At 36.3% G+C, this 20,363-nt stretch overlaps 3 protein-coding genes across 3 annotated transcripts; 1 reads left to right on the top strand and 2 right to left on the bottom strand.

Moving 5' to 3' along the window:
• Nucleotides 1-2,518: 2,518 nt before the first annotated feature.
• On the bottom strand, nt 2,519-5,108 carry LOC131331426 (uncharacterized). Its single transcript, XM_058365356.1, has 5 exons — nt 4,746-5,108; nt 4,548-4,619; nt 4,371-4,453; nt 3,957-4,159; nt 2,519-2,900 (listed from the first exon to the last, which is right to left on the bottom strand). Exons 1-5 carry the CDS (start codon nt 4,931-4,933, stop codon nt 2,826-2,828), a joined length of 621 nt encoding a protein of 206 aa, XP_058221339.1. The 5' UTR covers nt 4,934-5,108; the 3' UTR covers nt 2,519-2,825.
• A 5,073-nt stretch (nt 5,109-10,181) lies between these two features.
• On the bottom strand, nt 10,182-12,209 carry LOC131331425 (uncharacterized). The gene is made up of 5 exons (XM_058365355.1): nt 11,911-12,209; nt 11,351-11,428; nt 11,153-11,232; nt 10,733-10,914; nt 10,182-10,439 (listed from the first exon to the last, which is right to left on the bottom strand). Exons 1-5 carry the CDS (start codon nt 12,108-12,110, stop codon nt 10,347-10,349), a joined length of 633 nt encoding a protein of 210 aa, XP_058221338.1. The 5' UTR covers nt 12,111-12,209; the 3' UTR covers nt 10,182-10,346.
• Nucleotides 12,210-16,461: 4,252 nt separating this feature from the next.
• On the top strand, nt 16,462-18,404 carry LOC131331422 (RING-H2 finger protein ATL54-like). Its single transcript, XM_058365349.1, has one exon. The coding sequence runs from the start codon at nt 16,700-16,702 to the stop codon at nt 17,888-17,890; it is 1,191 nt and encodes a 396-aa protein (XP_058221332.1). The 5' UTR covers nt 16,462-16,699; the 3' UTR covers nt 17,891-18,404.
• Nucleotides 18,405-20,363: the final 1,959 nt, after the last annotated feature.

Below are 20,363 nucleotides of genomic sequence, written 5' to 3'. Positions count from 1 at the left end.
GAATACCCACATGCGGGCGGATAAATTCAAACTCATAATCTCCTAGTTAGATTCAAGAGTCTTGATTAACTAAGTGAGCACCAATTGGTTCATTTGCCTCGAATAAGCAAGTTGATTTGTTTTTTTTTTTTTTTGAAAGGCAATTTTTTTTTTAATCATTTAAGTGTTAAACTAAAAATCTAATTTTGGAGATGAGAATTTTGAAGCAGAACATAAATTTGAAGAACGAGCACGTACAAATGTCCGATTTAGTTGAATTTTCTTCTAACAAATGATCTGAACAAAGTGAACAGATTTGATCATCGAAGTCAGAACTGGAGTGAGCACCCTTGCCAAGGGTGAACAAAATTGCTCTCAAATTATAGATAGAATCAAGGGAAAAATGTTCAAATACTTTCTTTCCTCATCCGATCAAACTCTCATCTTAGGTACTATTCACAATCTACTAAAATCAATTAAATTGCCTCCGGCGACAGCGTCCTCTGTCGGGTTTTTTTTATTTTTCTGTCTCTTTTTGGTTTTGTTTGTTTTGGATTTTGTTGGTTTCGTTCTCTTCTTTCAATGGGAGTTTTTCCTCCCTAGTGTGGGGCTCTGGTGTTGTTTTGATTGTCTTTGCAAAAGGTGAGAGTTTGTGTTACTCTTTCTATTTGAAGATTGGTCATGGCCGATGAGCTGGCAAAGCTCAGTTGCGAGGCTTTGATGGGTGATCTTGGATAGCTAGGCCTCTTATTTGATTATTTACTCCCCTTGGGATGATTTTCAACTTTAATGAATTAAGTTGTTTTTTTTATATAATACAAGTTCTATCATTTTGGAAAAAAAAAAAAAAATTTCAATGCACCTTATCATAATCTACATTTATGCATCAACAGGGTTCGGTTTTTATTTTCAATGTCGGTGGGCTTGCTTATTTAGCAATCTCTTTGGTTTGATCATCAATTCCATAAAATGCCTCTACCTCTTTCTCTAGTTCTTCAAGCGGATGAACCGATCACTCAATCCGTCCAATCTGCACCAAATCGAGGCATGCTACATACAGATACGGATCTAAAAATACTAATTCTGACGGATCCGGATCGGTTCCATTCCGTTCCACTTAATCCGCCTAATCTGCAATGTTCCTATTTCTCTTCTGAAAGTTATGGATGATGTTGAGTAATTTAAACAAAATTTCAGAGGTAATAAAGTAATAAACATGTATTATATGATTTTTTTTATGTTTTATGTTGAAAATGTTAATAACCTTCTCTATTTTTTTGGTACATTAGAATTTGAATCAAGTTCATGTTCTAGTCTAGCTCCAGGTTCGAGTGTTATTGACATCTAAGAGCATCTCCAATCCTCACTCATTTTATTACCCATACCCAAAATTTTAGTAAAAAGCTTAAAAATCCATCTCTAATGTTATACCCATTTGCCTACTCATTTTGAGTTTTACCCATTTTCTCACCCAAATTTGGGAAGACTCAAACTCATACCCATTTTTTTCAAAGCCTATTTTCACTCTCATTAATTACAAGTGTGCCATTCAGTAATAGATTTGGGTGCAAATTAATATGGGTTTAGCATTCGAGATGTTTTACCCAAATCAAACTTTTGACTCAAATCTCTATCCAAATTTGGGTGAAAAAAGGGTAAGGATTGGAGATGCTCTAATAGTTTATCTCTAAACTTTAGGGTGGATGAATATAACTTAATTTGAAGTAATGTTAGTTTAGACTTTTTTGATTTTGTGGCGGAGTTGAAGTTTTGAGACTTTAATTTTCAATTTTTTAGTGAATATAAAAAAAATAAATTTCGTGCTCAAATCCGTTGAAACTGCATCCAAACCAAACCAACCAAACAACACTACGGACGATTGACGGATGGAGAAAACGATAATCCGCTGCGAGTGGATCAAATTGGGAACTGAATCAATCCGCGGGCAACCCTAACCAACACCATTCATTTACAAATAGCATCAATGAAAAAATTTACTCTTCCAATTTCTCTCGTCGAGACGAATCAATAGGAGTCAAAAAATTTGTCGCAAAACGAACAAAAGTAAACTTTTTTTGAATAAGGACAAAATGAAAAAAGCCCAAAAATCCCTTAGCAGAACACTTTTTTTTTTTTTTTAGCAGAACTTAGCCTTAGATCAATTTGTATAAAGTTACTCCAATAGCTCAGAAGGCAAGTTGGTCCTTTCTATTATTTTCTATTATTTTGTGAGAAGTCTCCCATGGAGATGCAAGTTGGTCCATTTTTCTACCTAATCTACTTGTCATTCAAGCAAACTATGATCTCTTTTAATTATTGTTGTTAATTGATGATCCTTAATTAGTCGTATGAATGGAAAAATAAATGGAAGGAACCAGTGGACGAGGTAAAAATGTAAGGAACCAATGATCCTTAATTAGTCATATTAATGACTCTCACAATTGATGCGGTGTTTCAAGTTTGTACTATGTACATCATATATGATGTAAATGATCTCTACTACTGATTGAAAAAAAGAAAGAAAAGAAATTCAGCTTCCTGAAATATCAAGCTCAATTTTGCTCAATCTTGCGTAAATTGGGACCCGAAGGTAGTACACCCAAGAAATTATACAAAGTTGAATCAATTAAATCATTATAATTACAAATATTTCAAGTACAAATAAATTACACGAATCTTATACACCAAATCGAGTCTTATGTCCCTATCAAACTATATATCCATTGTGCTCAATTATATAAACCCGTTTTTTTCATTGAGTTCGGTTGAGCGCACCATTATTTTCTATGATATCTAAAAAATTAAGATCCTAATGACAAATTGCAGGTCAATAATTTGATCATATTTTATTTCTCCGTGCCATTGGCTGGGTGATTGACTGGTTTCATGAGTTCCTCTACCTCTTTATCTACTTCTTCAACCTGCATTTTTTATTATTCAAAAAATAAGCAAATATTAAGAACTTCTACTACATCGTACGAGGATCAGAAAGACAAAGGATGCTTCTAATTAGGTCACATAGACTAATTAGTCAATTATAATGAATTATGATCAGTTAAAAAATTACATCGCACATGAAGGTGTGAATGCATGTCTTCGATCATTTAATTAATTAAGGGGAGTGACATTACCAAAGTAATGACCTAACAAGAAATTTTTTGGAGCCCTAGGCTCAGGAGAGTTAAAAAAAAAATGGCCTCTCAATGTTACGTGTTATGTACGGTAAACATATTTGACGTGCAATAAAAAAATAAGATTCTCTCGTGGTCATGTTTAAAATATATATATATATATATATATATATATATATATATATATATATATATATATAGAGAGAGAGAGAGAGAGAGAGAGAGAGAGAGAGAGAGAGGTGTGCTTGTTCCATGGACACAATCTTTAAAGAGTTCTCTCACGCAAATAATCGAAGCCGTTTAATTTGTTTAAAACATGTTTTGAAGAGTTTTTGTGAAAAATAACTCATTCGGATAACTGTAAGGGGCTTGATCCATTCATTTTGTTTTTGTCCTGTCAAATTTAGGGACAAATATTGATCAAGCCCTTACTAATATCTAAATGATTTACGGAAATTCTAAAAAACTTGTTTTTGAACGGCTCCGACCATTTGCCCATATGCGAGTGTGTGTATCTTACCGTTGAAAGCTATCCTATATACAAAATACTACTGACATACATAATACTATTTATTTATTTTTAAGGGAAATGATTTTGCCACACCGTTTTTTGATAATACTATATCCTACAGGTGTATTTTTGCACCCAAAAAATACATTTACAGGGTGTGACATTATCAAAAAGAGTAAGGCAAAATCACTACCTATATTTTTAAATATTGAGGGTTCTATTATGGGGCCGAAAACTGGGGGCGACAGGCAGTGGCCTGATGGGACCCAGACGGGCCTTTGCATGATACTCCGTACTAGTAGATAAATAAAGCGTATTTTGAAGGCAATAAAAACCTTGTCAAGGATTTGATCGACTAAATGAGCTCCATTGGCTGCTTTCCTTGCAGCATTCTCAATGGAATCAAAGGCACCTCTGAGCTTTCCACCTTCCGCCAGCTCATCGCCGATCTCGTCCGCCACTTTCTCCACTCCCTCCGCGACCTTTTCAACGACTTCCGCTACTTGATCGACTGTCTCCACCACAGTTTCAATTTTCTCTGTAATTTCGACTTATAATTAAAAAATTTCGCTAAACACAAAAATACAATGTGAATGAATTTATAAGAAATTCAAGATGAGTTGATGTTTGAAAATCTCATTCATAAAGCAAACGTCGAACACGTACAATGCAAGAAAAAAATTGTACCGTCTGCACGCAAAATTAAAAAAGAAAGAAAAAAATAAAAATGTTTGATTATTTATGCTTACTCGTAATTTGGAGTAATGGCCCCCATTTGTGAGTAATGAAGGGTAGAATGATGGTTATTACAGCGCCCAGAATCCAACTTTTCCTGTTAGAATGCCCAGGATAAATATGATTATTACTTTGGAGTGCAAAAGAAAGGGAATATAATTCTTCATATGTTCATAGGCTTAAATATTTACCAAGAATCTGAAGGGGGTCCTGAAGGAAGTGCTGGAACGTCTGGTAATAGATTGTTGAAGACAACCAAGTCCCTGCATCAATAGCTAGATCTTATTTTCAACATTCGCAAGAACTAAACTAAAACATGTAAATCACACATGGGTTCATATATAAATCGATCCGGCCAATCGAGAAACACAGAACATAGAAATAGCTACCTCTTCCCGTTGCTGGAATTATAACGTGACGGCTGATTAACAAGAAAACAGGACTTCTGTTTCGAGATTTTAGAACGAGAAATGGGACTGAAATATTTGAGAGTCTGAGATTTGGTATGGGGGGGACTGGTGCGAAGACCGGTGATTAAGGCGTAAGGAACGATGAATCTTGCCGTGGGCATAGCCATAAATTTCGATATCTTCTCGGTCGGGGATAATTAAAGATCGATATTGGAGATTGGAAGAGGTTTGATCAGTGAATTAGGCTGTGAGTTTTTATAGATGAATCCAAAGTCCAAACATGTTTTTTTCGATTTGGTCCATCCATCAAATTGTCAATATTACAAGGCTGAAAGGTCAAAATATATACCGATCGAAATGATGAATTATAATCTTATAAGCTACACGCAACGCGACCGAGTCCTTGGAATTGAAATTTTCTTTTTTAGTTTTTCTGGTTGACTGTAGTCTTTTACTACGGTAATTTGCACGTGGCTGAGGTGGTTCTAGTTGGATTGGTCCTGTTTGGTTGCTGAGAAACTTCCTCTCATCATGTTAACCCAGAAAAGTTATAAGTATTATGAAGACCCTGCAAAATGGTTTAGATTGAACTGTAACGACCCAAAAATATTGGATACGGTGATTTTTTTGTGTGGTACGTAGACTTTATCAAGATAGAAAAATCTTCCATTGGCAATGGCGGTTCATTCCTGTATTTGTGATGGAATCGTTGCATTACCTAACGAGCTTTGAAATGAAATTGCCGTTTGTTAAAAAAAAAAAAAAAACAACCGCTGAATATCGTGCCTCTAATAAATGTTGAAGATCAAAGAATATAAAGGTAAACCAAAGGTTGTCCTAGTTGTCAATGTTCGAGACTTAAAGATTTGCTACCTCCTAAGGATATCTACAATGCTATAATAAAAAATTGATAACAAAAAGTTGCCACATTAGCTTTTGATTATTCATTTAAGAGATTGTTAAGGTTAGCAACGTAGATGTCTACAATGACATAATCAAAATTAGATAACCAAAACTTATCACGTCATATTTTCAAATTACAAAAAACTAAAAATTGTGAATAGTAGAAAATAGTTTTTCTAAAACCAATTTTGAAACTAATAAAAACTATTTACTAGAAATAGAAAATAGTTTTTGAAACTTTATTTTGGAAAAAAATTATATTTAAATTTTTTTTCTAATTTTTTTTTCAAAAATATTGGTCAAAAAGAAAGAGAGGAAAAGGGAAGGGAGATAGAACATTTTTGTATAATGATTGATGTATTTGATTGAGAATATGTAGGGTTTATTAAATTTGGTTATTGTCAAAAAGTTGCTAGTTTTGGTTATCCAAATGCCAAAATTTGATTATTTCTAAGAAGGTTGTTAAATTTGATTATAGCATTGTGAGCCATATTTTGCACAAACATTGTTAACTGTAAAAATATTTTACTTTTGATTATAGCATTGTGGATACTCTAAAAGCATCAGTAGTGGAATAAGCAAATATGAATAATCAAAACATGTCACATCAGCTTTTGATTATCTATTTAAAGGTTGTTAAAGTTAGCAATGTCAAATCCCACATTGGTTATTTTTTGTCCATAATCAAAACCAATGGGCCCTCCAAACTTTTTTCCTTCATTTCACGCACATTTTTTGAAAAAGCGATATTTGAAGGAAAAAAAAAACAGTTTATGTTAGAAACAGTTAAAAAAATTAGTTTTCCGAAATAAAAAATAGTTTTTCAAAAAACACACTTTGTTCACTTAAAAACTGTAAATACAATTTTGAGAAATGTTGAAAGAATTATATTTACACAAATAGTTTTGAAATTTTAAAAACTATAAATACAGTTTTCTATAAGAAAGTTTTGAAATTTCAAAAACAGATTTTTGAAAAACACTCTTTATTTACTTATAGTTTTTAAAATTTTTGAAAAAATTGTTTTTTGTTAAAAAAAAAAAGGTTTATGAAAAAAAACAGGAAAAAAAAATCTGAAAGTTACAGTTTTTTAAAATTATTTTTTGAAACATTGTTGAGAGAGAGAGAGAATGGAAGAGAGAAGCTTTTTATGTAATGTTGGTGTAGTTGATTGAGAGATAAAATTTTGTTATTGATAAAATATTGCTAACTTTGATTATTGAAGAGCCAAAATTTGATGAGTTGTTAAGAGATTGCTAGGTTTGATTATTCCGATGTGAGCACTTTTTTGATCCAACATTACTAACTTTAATAATTTTTTGTTTTGCTTACTCCACTGTAGATGCTCTGAGGCTTCAAGAGAATATACCAAATTTAGTTTTTGTGACACATGTAGAGGGGCACATGCCATCCCCGATTCCCAAAAAAACCTTATTTTACACTAAGGGAAGCCAATTAAGTATTTATCGATATCTTAGCGATTAACCACATAAATGATTCGAATTACTAAAATAATATATCTTAATGACTTTCATTTCAAGACCAAATGATACTTAAACCAAGCTTTTGTTCTTGTTAAACAAAAAACAAAATCAGACAAAACTGATTTTACGTTTACCTTTCTTTTCTTATTTGAACGAACACCGTACCATGCATGCATACTGGTGGAATTCAATTGAATGGAGTAGCATATATCCAAACTAAAACTGATACGTAGTTGTGTTAATTGGTTCAGTTTTCGATAGCATTTGCCTTTTAAAAATGGAACACCCAAAATTAACAAATACTAGTTATGATTGCGGTGTTGCAGCAGCATGTGGTAGTTTGGGCGTGGTAATGTTTTTCCTTTTGCAAAAGTATTGTTAGAATAATAAGATTAGCACCTTAGAGGCTGATCTTTTTACTTTAATTAGCACCCAAATGCATCTCTTGGTACCGTTGGGCCAAAGGTCTCTCATTTAACCCTCTTTTCAATATCTATTTAAACAAAGCTAGCATAATTGCCACGAGAGAAATGAACTATGAGTGTTTGACCGTTTATTTCTCTTTGATACAATTGGAACACTACCTCACTGATGTATGATCAAATTGAATTTTTGGATGGATGATGAACGCGACGAGTTCGTCTAAATGAATGGATTGAATCGTCACGTGAAATCGTAGTGGGTTTTATTTTGCATCATACGAGCGTCACATGCATGAGACTAGCTAAAGGATCTTGATTTGTGTTGCATGCGTATTCATTCGAGGTTGTTTAATTTGGGCGGAATTGCTGGCCGGCTATGGTTCGGCGTTTTGATGGTAATTGTGATGAAATATTGAAGGGGTGGAGGAATGAGAATGAGTTTATACAGGTTAGGAATAACAATAATTATTAGGAGCTCTTGAAGTATGGTGAAAGAGATGGTCGATCTAGTGCCTCTCACCACTACATAATAAATGAGGTCCCTAAATGTAATTGTGGGTCGTGAATGATTTTTTGGTGATTATGGGCTCTGGAGCGCCTATTCATACTCCTGGAGGACCCAATAAGTAATCAACTTGCGGAATCAAAATTGATCATGTAGGACAAGTCTATAGTAGTATTAATTTTCTGTAATTTGAAAGAAGCCGGCCGGGAGAGCGGTTGGGCTGATGACTATTTAATAGTATCAGGGTATTATTTCTTCATTTTCTGTTCCAAAAGAAATTCCAGTTCCAAAAAAATTGACATTATTAAAATTCATGTGCTTATTATAAGACATTGAATTAAAAATTTACGAGACTATTTAAGATTTTCTATAAAAAGAATGAACGTTGGATTTCTAAAAAACATATGTGTTAGAATAATGAAAATATTATGATTGATTATAATAGAATCTATTGTAATTGATTAGAATCAAGAATTTGATTATCTTTCCATTGTATAGGATTTGATTTTGTTTCCATATTTTAGGATTCCACTCTTGTATAAATACAAGAGCCTATGTACATGTTATATCGAATTCAATAAAACATTTATTCTCTTTTCTTCACATGGTATCAGAATTATGTTAGACTTGTCTCACATCGCTCATTCAAGCCACCCAAGCTTGGTTAATATATTATAGAGGCTACTTCACTTATTGCCAATTGATTTTAGGTTGGAACCCTCCAAGAAATCTAACATGGTATCAGAGCTATAAGATTTAGACCCTATGGAATTTTTGCTCCTGGCGGGCGGACTAAGCCTTGCTGCTGTCCGCCGAACATTCATAGTTTACTTCGCCCATCGTGCATCTTCACCACCAGCGCTCATGGCTTTTTGATTCATGGATTCTTCCTTTCTTTTCTTTCAAACTCAAGTTGGTCGACCTACTTGAGTTTGGCTTGGCTTGGCTTGGCATGGCTGCTCTTGGTTCTCACTTATGGCTATCCTTTTGGCTCTCATGGTTCTCTTGGCTTGGCTTAGCTTGGTTGTTCATGGTTTCTTTTTGGCTTCGGTGCTCTTGATTTCTATTTTTTTTTTCAAACTCAAGTTAGTAGACCTACTTGAATTTGAGGGGGGATGTATTGAGAAATATGCTCATTCAAGCCACCCAAGTTTGGTTAATATATTCTAGAGACTACTTCACCTAATGCTAATTGGTTTTAGATTAGAAAGTCTTTGTCATCTCTATTGCCTAAGTCAATCACTCAGCTCCTGGTCTGTCACCTCCACGTGCATCCGGGTTGCACGTGAAAGGGAGTGTTAGACTTGTCCCACATTGCTCATTCAAGCATGGTTAATATATTCTAGAGGCTACTTCACTTATTGCCAATTGACTTTAGGTTGGAACCCTCTAAGAAATCTAACCATATGGACATGGATCACATCGAAATTCCGGAAAAAAAACTGCTATAGGGATCAATGGGTTCCGTACCGAAATCGTACCGACGGCATATATACACAAAAAATAGGATGTTTGGATTAAGTACCCTATATATCGGATGCCGTTGATTCCCGCGTGAGGGCCCCCTCGGTTTTTTCTTTTTAGAATTTTTGGACGGCTCGAATCAACCGTCTGGTGGTTGGAGACGGCCCAACGCTGCTGTCGGTACAATTTTGGTACGGAACCCATCGGTCCCTATAGCAAGACTCGGGGTAAAACCAAATTTGAAAAATATTTTGGAGAAAGTTGGTCTTACCCGCTCTTTTCATTAAAATGAACATCCTTAGGCTGTGTTTGTATCTTGGCTTGAAGGAAGGAGTAATTTGTAGAGAGAAAAAGGAGAAGAAAATGGATTTACAAGTTAAATTCCCGAAAATCCTATGTGTACCGACCATTTTTGGACCGAAACCGTACCGACGGCCGCGCGCGGCCGTCTCCGGCCATTATGTTGTTGATTAGATAATAGCATAGCGTGGCCGCGCGGGTACTTCTATGCATAAAGCTTATAACACTGATTCAAATACTTTCATACACATGTATATAGCCTCTGGCCTGCAGTACGACGCAGCGCGAGAGAATAGAAATATAAAATTCCTACTCAAGATCTAATTCTAGAATAATAAAAATTAAAATATAAAATCTTTCAGAATCTTGTCCTACATAACCGTAACAATCTTTAACACATTAGCTTTCTTTGCTTTTCGTCCTTTGGCTTTTAAATACCTTCTAGGGACATATATTTACAACAACGTACAGATCGGGTGTCCATTTTACAAGTAACGAGTCTCTACTTTTCGCCACTTTCTTCATCCAAGAGCTTCTCGTGTTTTCGAATTGGCTCAACAACTCTCTCCACTGCTTCTTGCTTCAATTTATCCACCTGCATTGCAGACAATTTTGTTGCTTATACATAAACACTATAATTCAAAACGTTTTGGTCTCGCCCTGGATTTATTCTGTTGTAGTTTGCTCAGACAGCATCTACAACAAATAGATTTCTTTTGGGCTACTTGAAGTAGAGATCAATTTATTCTCTCAAACTACTCCTATAATCTGATATATGGGAGCATATTTTGAATATCATTTGATTTGATTGTGGTCTTTGTAGCAAAATATTCGTATTTCCATTAATTTCGTGAACAAGTATTGAGTATGCGATAACAGCACTTGGACCTTGTGAATGAGTTTTAGAATCAAATGCGCATCCTTTTCGGCTTCCTTGGAAACATATTCAACTAGCTGAGCCGCATCTTTCAGTTTTGAGTCTTCCGGGAGCACATCCGCCACTTCACTGGACACCTTCTCGGCCACACTGGCTACCTTTTCCACCACCTCCGCGACATTCTCCACTTTGCCTAAATAAACAACGTAAAAGCAGGTCCACTGTCAAAACTAATAAGGAACATGTCACGAAATACCTCCTCGTCTTGTTCAGTGCAATTCACGGATTAACAAAGAGACATTGTTAGATCTATCATTAAATCAACTCAAGATTTGGTGGGATTCGTACTCCAAAATTAGTCAAAGTGCACGTAAGCTGGTCTAGACAGAAGAAAAAAAAAAAATCAACTCAGGATTCTCCGTGGTTCGTACCTTCAAGCCTTAGAAAACATTCCCATTTTTCCTTCCCGAAAGTAAGTAGAGATAGTATTGCTCCTAAACTCCATTTCGCCCTGCATCAACCATATTCAGTACAGTATCCAAATCAAACATGATATATGTTTTTGGTAGCAATAGCCCTGTTTAAGTTGAATAAAATGACAGGATTAATGCTGGGAAATCCATACATACCAAGTTGGGAGAAATGGTTTGCGAGAAGATTGAACCTCAGGCCCGATGACGCGTTTTGCTCTGCTGATGCATTTCTCCCTGCACATCATGCCAACCAAAACCCAACTCATTCATATGATTATAATGAGGCAGGCTTCTCTCTCAAAAAAAAAAAAAAAATTATATACATCAAATCCGGGTTCCTGGTAGAGGGCTAGTGAATCCAATAATGGCGTGGCCGCATAAACTCCACTAGCCCTTTCTCACGTTTCTTTTTTGGACTAGACGCAGAGCCAGACTTGAGCTAAAGTTGAAGAGGCAGTTAGTTTAGGCCCCCAAAAAATTTCAAATTTTAAGGGCCCCTCCGATTTTGATACCCTTTATAATAATCTTGCAAAATGGCTCAATCTTTAATTTTCGCTTTAGGCCCCCTGAAAAGTCAGGGCTCGGCTCTGACTAGATGTCTAATTGCCTGGAGTGAACCCGACATCCTGTGTTTACAATGGTAGTGCCACACTACCCGTAAGTAAAAATAAAAACGAAACCGAAAACGACAAGGAGAAAGAATTAGCCAACATTACATCTTTACATTGGAGCCATTGTGCCATCGTCTATCGTCAATGAGTAAACATGCATTCTTCCTTGCAAATGCGGAGCCATGGATTGTTGGTGTAGTAACATCCGAGCGCCAGTATAACAAACCATCGCAATTACCCGATCTGCGAGCATTAGCCAGGACGCTGCGCCATTGGTATAAGGCAAAACCGCGTAAACTATACATCTTTGCTAGAAATCGGGAAGACAAACAAATTTGACGACCGGAAATTTACGCTTGTAGATATACAAAATACAATCAACTTTGGTGAAGTTGTAAGGTGACTGAGATGTTTATATCATGAGCATTACCCAAAATATATACGGTAAGAGTGATCATCGGACGTACAGGATTATGTTTGGACTCGAAGCTTATCCGAATAGAGCTGCATGCTTTCTCAGACAGATAACGTGTTGTTGACTCTCAAACTTCTAAGAATTTCTCTTCTCCAAATCATTTCCATAAATTTCATTTTACTTGTAATGAAGTCGTTCATTTGAATCATTTCCATCAAATTTACAATTGCTAGGTGTTGGAAATCTTATCCCCGGTTAGTGCAAAATTCTCTCATGTGACCCTTATATGATTCGTCATGTGACACAAAACGGGACTCATCACAATCTTAATTCATGATCCAAACTGTTCATTTAGTAGGAATATTGGTGTGTTTAAAGTCTACGCAAAAAATCAAGTTGATCGGAAATCGGTAAAAACTTTTTTTGCAAAAATAATTTCTGCCACAAGTGAAATAAATTACATCGTCAAACTCCAACCATCTATTTCCAATAAAATTGATTTTTTGCAAGGGCGTTAAATATATCGAGAGTTGCGAAACGAACAGTTTGAATCGTCAAATGAATCGATCCGTAATGGTTTTCATTTTGCGTCACATTAAGGACCACACAAGGAATGATCATTACGTGAAGGGACCTTAACTCGTTGAGTTAAGTTACAGAGTTTATTATGGTAATTCTAGGGTTTTCATAGCTTAATTAATAGTACCGTGGAATTAATTAATCACCTTTGGTCTTGAACACGTATTTATCTATATCGAGGAAAAGTTGTTTGTTTGGTACACGTTAGCATCAAGCTTATATGAATGAAAATTCTGCACAGTAGAATTTTCATTGATGAGATAGATACATTGGACCAGGTCTATTCGGTTTACTTGGTTTCAATAGATTAATTGCAAATACTGCTACAAATCCAAAACCCCATAGTAAAGGAACCACTTTGCCAATTTTATCGCTTCCAACAAGAGGGATCTACCAGCCGGTCTTGGTAATTGCCTCATATTTCTGAGAATTCTAGCTCAATCCAAAAAATGCACCATCAAGGAGAGGCTCACGTTTTACTTCCTAGACTTGCAAGTAAATAAAAAAGGTTATACTCCTTAACGGGAACTAAGGGGCAGTTTTTGGATTGATCCGTAATTTTCTGTTCCAACATTTGGCCAATTTTTTCCAATTGTGTCCTATCGATTTTTACATTTGCCTTGGTCTTTGAGGGCTTCTATGTCTTTTTGCAGTCAAAAGAGACGTTCGGATTCAAGCGGATGATAATAAGCAAAATCCATTACTTGACCTAACAGTTGAGTAACGGAGGGGCTAGGTGTTACGTGAATATAACCCTCAAAAGGTGCAGAGTTATTTTTCATAAGTGGAGGGGGAATTTGTCCGAAGAACAAACCTCAGGGTGTGTCAGTGAAATTTATCCGTTTGAATTTTACGCCACCACCAAAAGGTCCAAAACATGTTTTTTACCAAAAAAAAAAAGTTCCAAAACATGGACATCAAATTGTACTGATGTCAATTGCACCCAAAACAGAAGGATACCCAAATCAAATCGCCCTTATATATGGAGTGGGTTTCTATATCTTTGATTTCGAAATTCAAATACCGTTCGATTTCAGTTTGAGTTTGGTATGAAAAGGCATATGCATCACAATTAAATCTGAAAAGGCATATGCATCACACACACACACATATATTGATTGTAGTCTGAATGTAGTGTTGCTCTAACCTTTAGACACTTTGTTGCTTTGTTTTGGTTTCTTTTTAAGTATCATATCATGAGAGAATATTGTTACTGGAAGGATTAAAACACTTGCGAAAGTTACAATTATCAGTTATTTTGCTTAATTATGTTGAGTGGTAAATGATAATACCGTATAACAGATTGATTTTTTTAGTTTTAACACTTAGTTGTTCTTTTTCTGTCTGTTCATTAATTAAATTAATAATGTCATTGATTGGTCTGCTTTCGTTCACGATCTGCAATATCTGAGCTCGTTTTGCTGGTGGTGGGTGGCCGTTGGTGGTGGTTGGGCCTCGGATGTTGCTGGTTTGTTGTTTGGGTGTGGATTGTTTGCTGGCCGGGGAGGTTTTGGGGTTGGTTCCGGCAGGCAGGGGCCTGGGTTACGGTTCTTGGTGGTGGAGGTGGTCGGGCCGTTCTGTTTTCTCTTTTTTTTTTTTTTTTTTTGCAGGTTTTTCGAAACTGGTAGGCAAAATGGATTTCGAGGTGGTGGTGGAGGTATGGCCGCGAAGGGTATGCAACATCAATGGTCTACATTTTCTGGTCGTTTTTGTGTGCTGATTTCGGCCAACAATCGCTTCGGAGATGCAGCCCGGACGAGGGGTTGACTTGGCGGTGATGTTCTAGCTTTTGTTCGCATTTGTGATCCTGGGGGTTCGTGGAGGCGGCTGATCTGTTCTCCCACTGCCCTCTCTTTGTTCTCCTCTCCGTTGTCTTAGGCCGTTAGTATTACTTTGGTGGGTTTGTTGGGTTCCTTCCTGCCGCTAGTCTTCTACATCTGGGAGGGACCGGATTTGCTTAACAACGAGGCGGTTGGGAGGTGGTGTTGGTTGGGTGGTGATGCTTACGGTGTTTTGTGCGGCGGCAGTTTGGGGGCGGGTTAGGGTTTTGTTGGGTTGGATTTGCTGGGCGGGTCTTTCTTGGCCTGTTTGTTTTGTTTAGGCTTAGTTGTTTATTTGGGTTTCAGGTGGGCTTGATTATATTATTTTGGATTCCCGTTTTAGACCTTTTGGGCTGGGCTTTGGTCCTTCTGATGTATTATCCAATTTTTAATTGGATTTTCTTTTCCCCTCTCTCCGTTTTTAATAAAATTTTGCCTTTCAAAAAAATAATGTCGTGGATATATGGTTTGGGTGGAGTAAAAACACAAACTTTGTATGGTTAAGTTACTGATACACCAAGAACCATATCCATTGGACGGGTCCGACGAAATGGCCATCCCAATTATCCATGGGGTACGGGTTCAGTTTTGGGTGCCGGCTCTCACTTTTCACTTTGGATATGTCATATGTGTATTAGTGTATAGTGATTGCAAAACTCGAACTAAATACTAACCTGTTGCCACTCAATTTCACGGTTCCAACACCTGCTTAGAAACCTACTGTATAGTTCAAAGGTAAAGATTAGTCATTTCCACGTTTAACAACATCTAGGGTGCATTTGTTTGACGGAATTCATAGTGAAAGTACGTATATTCTCATAGCATACTCAATATTGTAGAATTATATTTTCGATTATATATAAGTATATATAAACTCGTCGCATACGCAATATCGTAAAATTATATTTTCAATGACATTATACGACAACCTATTGTATAAAACCTACACTCGCTATGAAATTATAAATCCCAACACTTTTGCAAAACTATATATTCGATGCATGTTTAATCAAGAACATAAAAATAAATTAAACTTAAGACGTATATAATGTCCTTGACTATATTCTAATCTTATGATCACAAACGGTCAAATAAACGGGCCCTCATTGGTAGGAGAAATTGGTGATATAAAACTGATTTTGGGAAATAATTAAATTAAAGAAATGGGTCTTGAGCTGTGAACCTGCACCCTCACAAGTCACAGGTAGGTGAGTGATTTTTCAATACTTTTGGAGCATAGTTACGTGATGCTCGAGAATCCGTCACACATTAGTATGAGAGTCACGCACTTGGTAATTGAGCTCACACCAACGTGTGATGGATAAAGCTGCGGTGCTCAAGAGCATTTAGTATTAATTTTCATTCACGGGTAAGATGTGGGATGATCTTCGGCAGGTAAATGTCTATTTCACTGATAGATGTCGACCACCTTTATGAATTGAATCCTGAGACTTCATAGTCACGAAAACTACTTGAGAGTGCAACCACCAAACTAAAATTATACTCCAGATAAAGACGTTGATTGGACTTGCCACCAAACATGATTACTAGTTATGCAACTCCTCACTGAGTGCTAGAGTTATGGATAGAAGAACTCGATCAATGCAAACCCGTTCACGCACAACTCGATTAAGTCAAAAATTTCTGAAGTTAAGAATACGACAAATTTTCAATGGTCTCAGAGAGTTTTTTTCTAATGGAAATTAAGAATAAAACCTGTGAGCTTGAAAGGGTAAACTTCTTACTCGTTGTCATTCTATCATTCAATTCAGAATATTGACCTTTTCAAGTATCACGGACATCCGGTCATTAAGAAAAATGATCACGTATAAGGACTAATGTACATTATCACATATAGCCCTATATTATACACAAGCCTAATCTAAAATTCCAAAAGGTGATGGGACTGTGAGTCTGTGACCATCAAACTTCTTCACTGATATACATACAGAACCAAACCCATCAAAATCTTCCACCAAAACTTTGAAAAAGAACCATTACCAAAGAAAAATAATAATGACTTCTGCAATGACCACCAGTTCCTGACAAGTTTTCTTTTCCCTCTCCAAACAGAAGGTTTATGGTTCCTCAACACTCAACAGCCATGAAGCACAGAAAGCTCTTCCCAACTTCAACTAACCAAACTGACTGTCCAGAATACTGTGACCCAATCTCAACCTGTCCCTATGGTTGCTACCCATATCCACACTTCTATTTCTTCCCACCACCGCCCCCACCATCGCTACAGCCGCGTATTTCAACCGACGAAAGCCAAAACTTCTCGTCCCACGTGATCATCATTGTTTCAGTGCTAGTCAGCTTCTTCCTCCTCCTCAGCTACTATTTAGTCATAGCCAAGTATTGCTCCGGTCGGACCCGTTTGGAATCCGACGGCCAAGATGTCGTAGACGAAAATCAAGGGCCAGTAACTGACCATCCCATCTGGTTTATCAACACGGTCGGACTACAACCTTCGGTTATCAACAAAATTGCGGTGTTTAAGTACCGTAAAAGCGACGTCTTGATCGACGGGAGCGATTGTTCGGTGTGTTTGAGCGAGTTTCAAGAAGATGAGAGTCTTCGGCTGTTGCCCAAGTGTAATCACGCGTTTCATATTCCGTGTATTGATACTTGGTTGAGGTCGCACACCAACTGTCCGCTCTGTCGTGCCGGTATTTTATCGAACACTTGGAGTGCGAGTAGTCCTTCTGCCTCGGGTGAGCAGAATGGTTTGAATTTGAGGCCTATTGAAGAGACCCATATTGGAATTTCAGAGAGGAATGGAGAATTGGGTGAAAACAGGGCTGAAACAGGGGATGGTATTGGATTAACCCCAGTTGATGGTGAAAGAAAGCAAGTTGATGATTCAAAGGAACAGAGTTCTTTGGATTTAATGACTGGAGAAGGAACCCAGATGGATAACTCAGAAAGTAATGGTGAATTGGGTGAAAACAGGGCTGAAACAGAGGATGAAATTCCATTACCACATATAAGTGATGAAATAAAGGGATTTGAGGATTCAAAGGACGGTGGGAATTCTATGGATTTTTCATCAGCCGTAACTGAAAATTCTGCTGATTGTGGAGATGATTCGTCACAATCCCATATGGGTATTGTTCAAATGCAAGATTTGAAGGATTCTAAGATGAATGGAGTGATTGGTACTGATTCAACTTCACAGACTGTAATCAACGGCCCTGTTTCATTCAAGAGATCGTTTTCATATGGTGGAAGGGAAGGTATTTTTCGCCAAGACATGGTAGGACTCTGAGTTCAATTCTGCCTCTGTGAATGTGGTAAATAGTTTGAGCACTTTTTTTTTTTTCTTTTTAACTGAGTACGGGAAATTATAGATAAAGGTAATGTAGAGAAGACTCCAGCCGGACATGCAAAGTCTTATTGCGCGCAAGTTGTTCCAGATATCTGATTATCAAAAAAATAAAGTATGAAGTTTCTGATCAATTCATTCCATACGTCTAGACGCACGGGATGAGCTCGGAGGAGGAATTCGCTGATACGTTCCTGTTTATGGAACGTAATATCTGTTCTGGGAAATAACCATTGCTAGTATGATACTACTAGTAGTATCAGAACCACGAAAGGAGCGGGTGTGAAATTTTCTGAGCCTAAACTGGCTATGTAAATTGTCATTACTCTGTTACTTCTTTCTTTCTCTTTTTTTTTTTTTTGATCCCTCTCTGTTAGATAATATTGTCAAAATATTGTAAATGCGTCCTATATAGTTTTGCCCATACTGTAGAAAATTAGAAAGCACAAGTACAAAATATGGACATGTCAATTTTGCAAATTTTAGAACACGCACACAAGACGAAGAAAAAAATTTGTTCGTCGTTTTATAGTATATATATTTAGTTGTTGGCAATGCGGAAAGTTATTTCAACAAAAACCAAAACAAAGAAGACATACCGTCACGTAAGTTATGAATTTAATGGTCCAACTTACGATTTTTTATCGTGAGATATGAATTTTTGTAGCTCCAGATTCAATATCTCTAATGATAACAACTGCTAGGATTGCACTTATCAAAAAAAAAAAAAAAAACGACTGCTAGGATTCTTTTTTTTTGACCAAACTGCTAGGATTCTTCAAGATGAAGTAATTACAGTTTCTGCTGGGAATTTACGCACAATTCATTAGAAGAGAAACTTATTCATAGCGGCAACCAATTGAGACCATCTAAAAGTATTCTGGATGGTCTAAATTTTAATGAACTCTACCCCGAAAAAGTTTCGAAAACATGGGGACCGTCCAAAACACAGACGGTCGCAATTACCTTCGCAAATAACTATTTATGGCTCTGCTGTTTGAAAAGATTTTATCCTCATTGAGATTTAAAGGTCTACTTTGGTTTGGTTTATGTGATACCGTTGTGCCTCGATTAGTTACCGTGTCAATTTAGTGACATAATGCTGAAAACTGATCAAATACTATGCTTAAAATCAATTCTAGAGCTCTCTAATTAGACAACTACACTCATATAATTTCAACTATCTCAACCACAGTCTCCAGAGTTAGTCTAGTTGGTTGGTCTATTTGTTTTCGACAAAATTGATTAGAGTTCGATTCTTTGGGTCAAATCAAAAGAAAGTAATTTTTTGTGAATTCTCTAGTTTTAGTTTAGATGGGATTAATGGAAGTGCCCATAAGCTAACCCAAACACCCTTGGCTGTCGAATAAAAAATAACTACCTCAATCATCGAACCAACTTGCCTCATACAAGCATATTTGGATAACTTTTTTGATGAACAAGATCAACCCAATTTAACAAAGGTACATGAACAAAATACAACTAAAAAGAAAACAAAAGACAAAAAAAGCCGCTTGGAACCAAAACACTGGAGCCGGATCCATCGATCACACTCGTAAGGGTGGGTGGAGTGGGCAGGTATGAGCAAAGTAACTCTCGAGATAGACCCTCCGCACCAACTTAAGCTTGTTCCCGCCTACCCCAACTCTCTTTCTCTCTCTAAACTCTCGAGAGAGAGTTCTACCTTGTATTTGGATAACTAGCTAGGCCAAACGTATGACTATTAAGTTGTCACTTCATCAATAATCCAATTAACAGAAACCAGCTCTAGATTTGCAAAGAGCAAAGAATTAATTAAGATTATTGGAAAATCAAATTTGGCAATTTCTTTCAATTTAATTTTTTCTCAAATTTAAAACTTTTAGATGTCTAGCTATGTTCAACAAACCACGGTTGGATGTCAATCTAATATACTGAGACAAAGATTTGTCCAAACAAAACTAATCTCCCAACTAATAATCGTGTTCATTACAAAAAAAAAAAAAAAAAAAATTAGTATGCCTTTTCTTTTATTGCGGTTTGAAAAGTTTAATGCCTTCACGTACTAGGAATGAAAAAGAACTTGGATGTACAAAGTAGAAACTTTATATTTAACCCAAAAGCTTAAATTAGTAGGTGATAAGTCAACATTATATATATTAAACAAAAAAAAGGTTAAATTAGTAAGTGAAGCATCTTGGTATCCATAAAAACAGTCCTCGATAACAGTTAGCGAAGCATCTTGGAGTAATTGAACTTCGTAAATTCAAAACATGATGTAGCCGACAAAATTGAGTGGAACCTTTTTCTTTTTTCTTTCTTTTCGCTTTTGGTAATTTTGCTAAGGATTCTCATAAAATAAGTCATTATTTGTAATTTTTAAGTTTAAAAATAATAGACTTATTAAAATAATTTTTTGCGTAATATGGATCTTATT

Source organism: Rhododendron vialii, chromosome 6a, assembly GCF_030253575.1.
Source record: "Rhododendron vialii isolate Sample 1 chromosome 6a, ASM3025357v1".
Taxonomy (NCBI): domain Eukaryota; kingdom Viridiplantae; phylum Streptophyta; class Magnoliopsida; order Ericales; family Ericaceae; genus Rhododendron; species Rhododendron vialii.
This window is presented reverse-complemented; position numbering and strand designations above follow the sequence as displayed.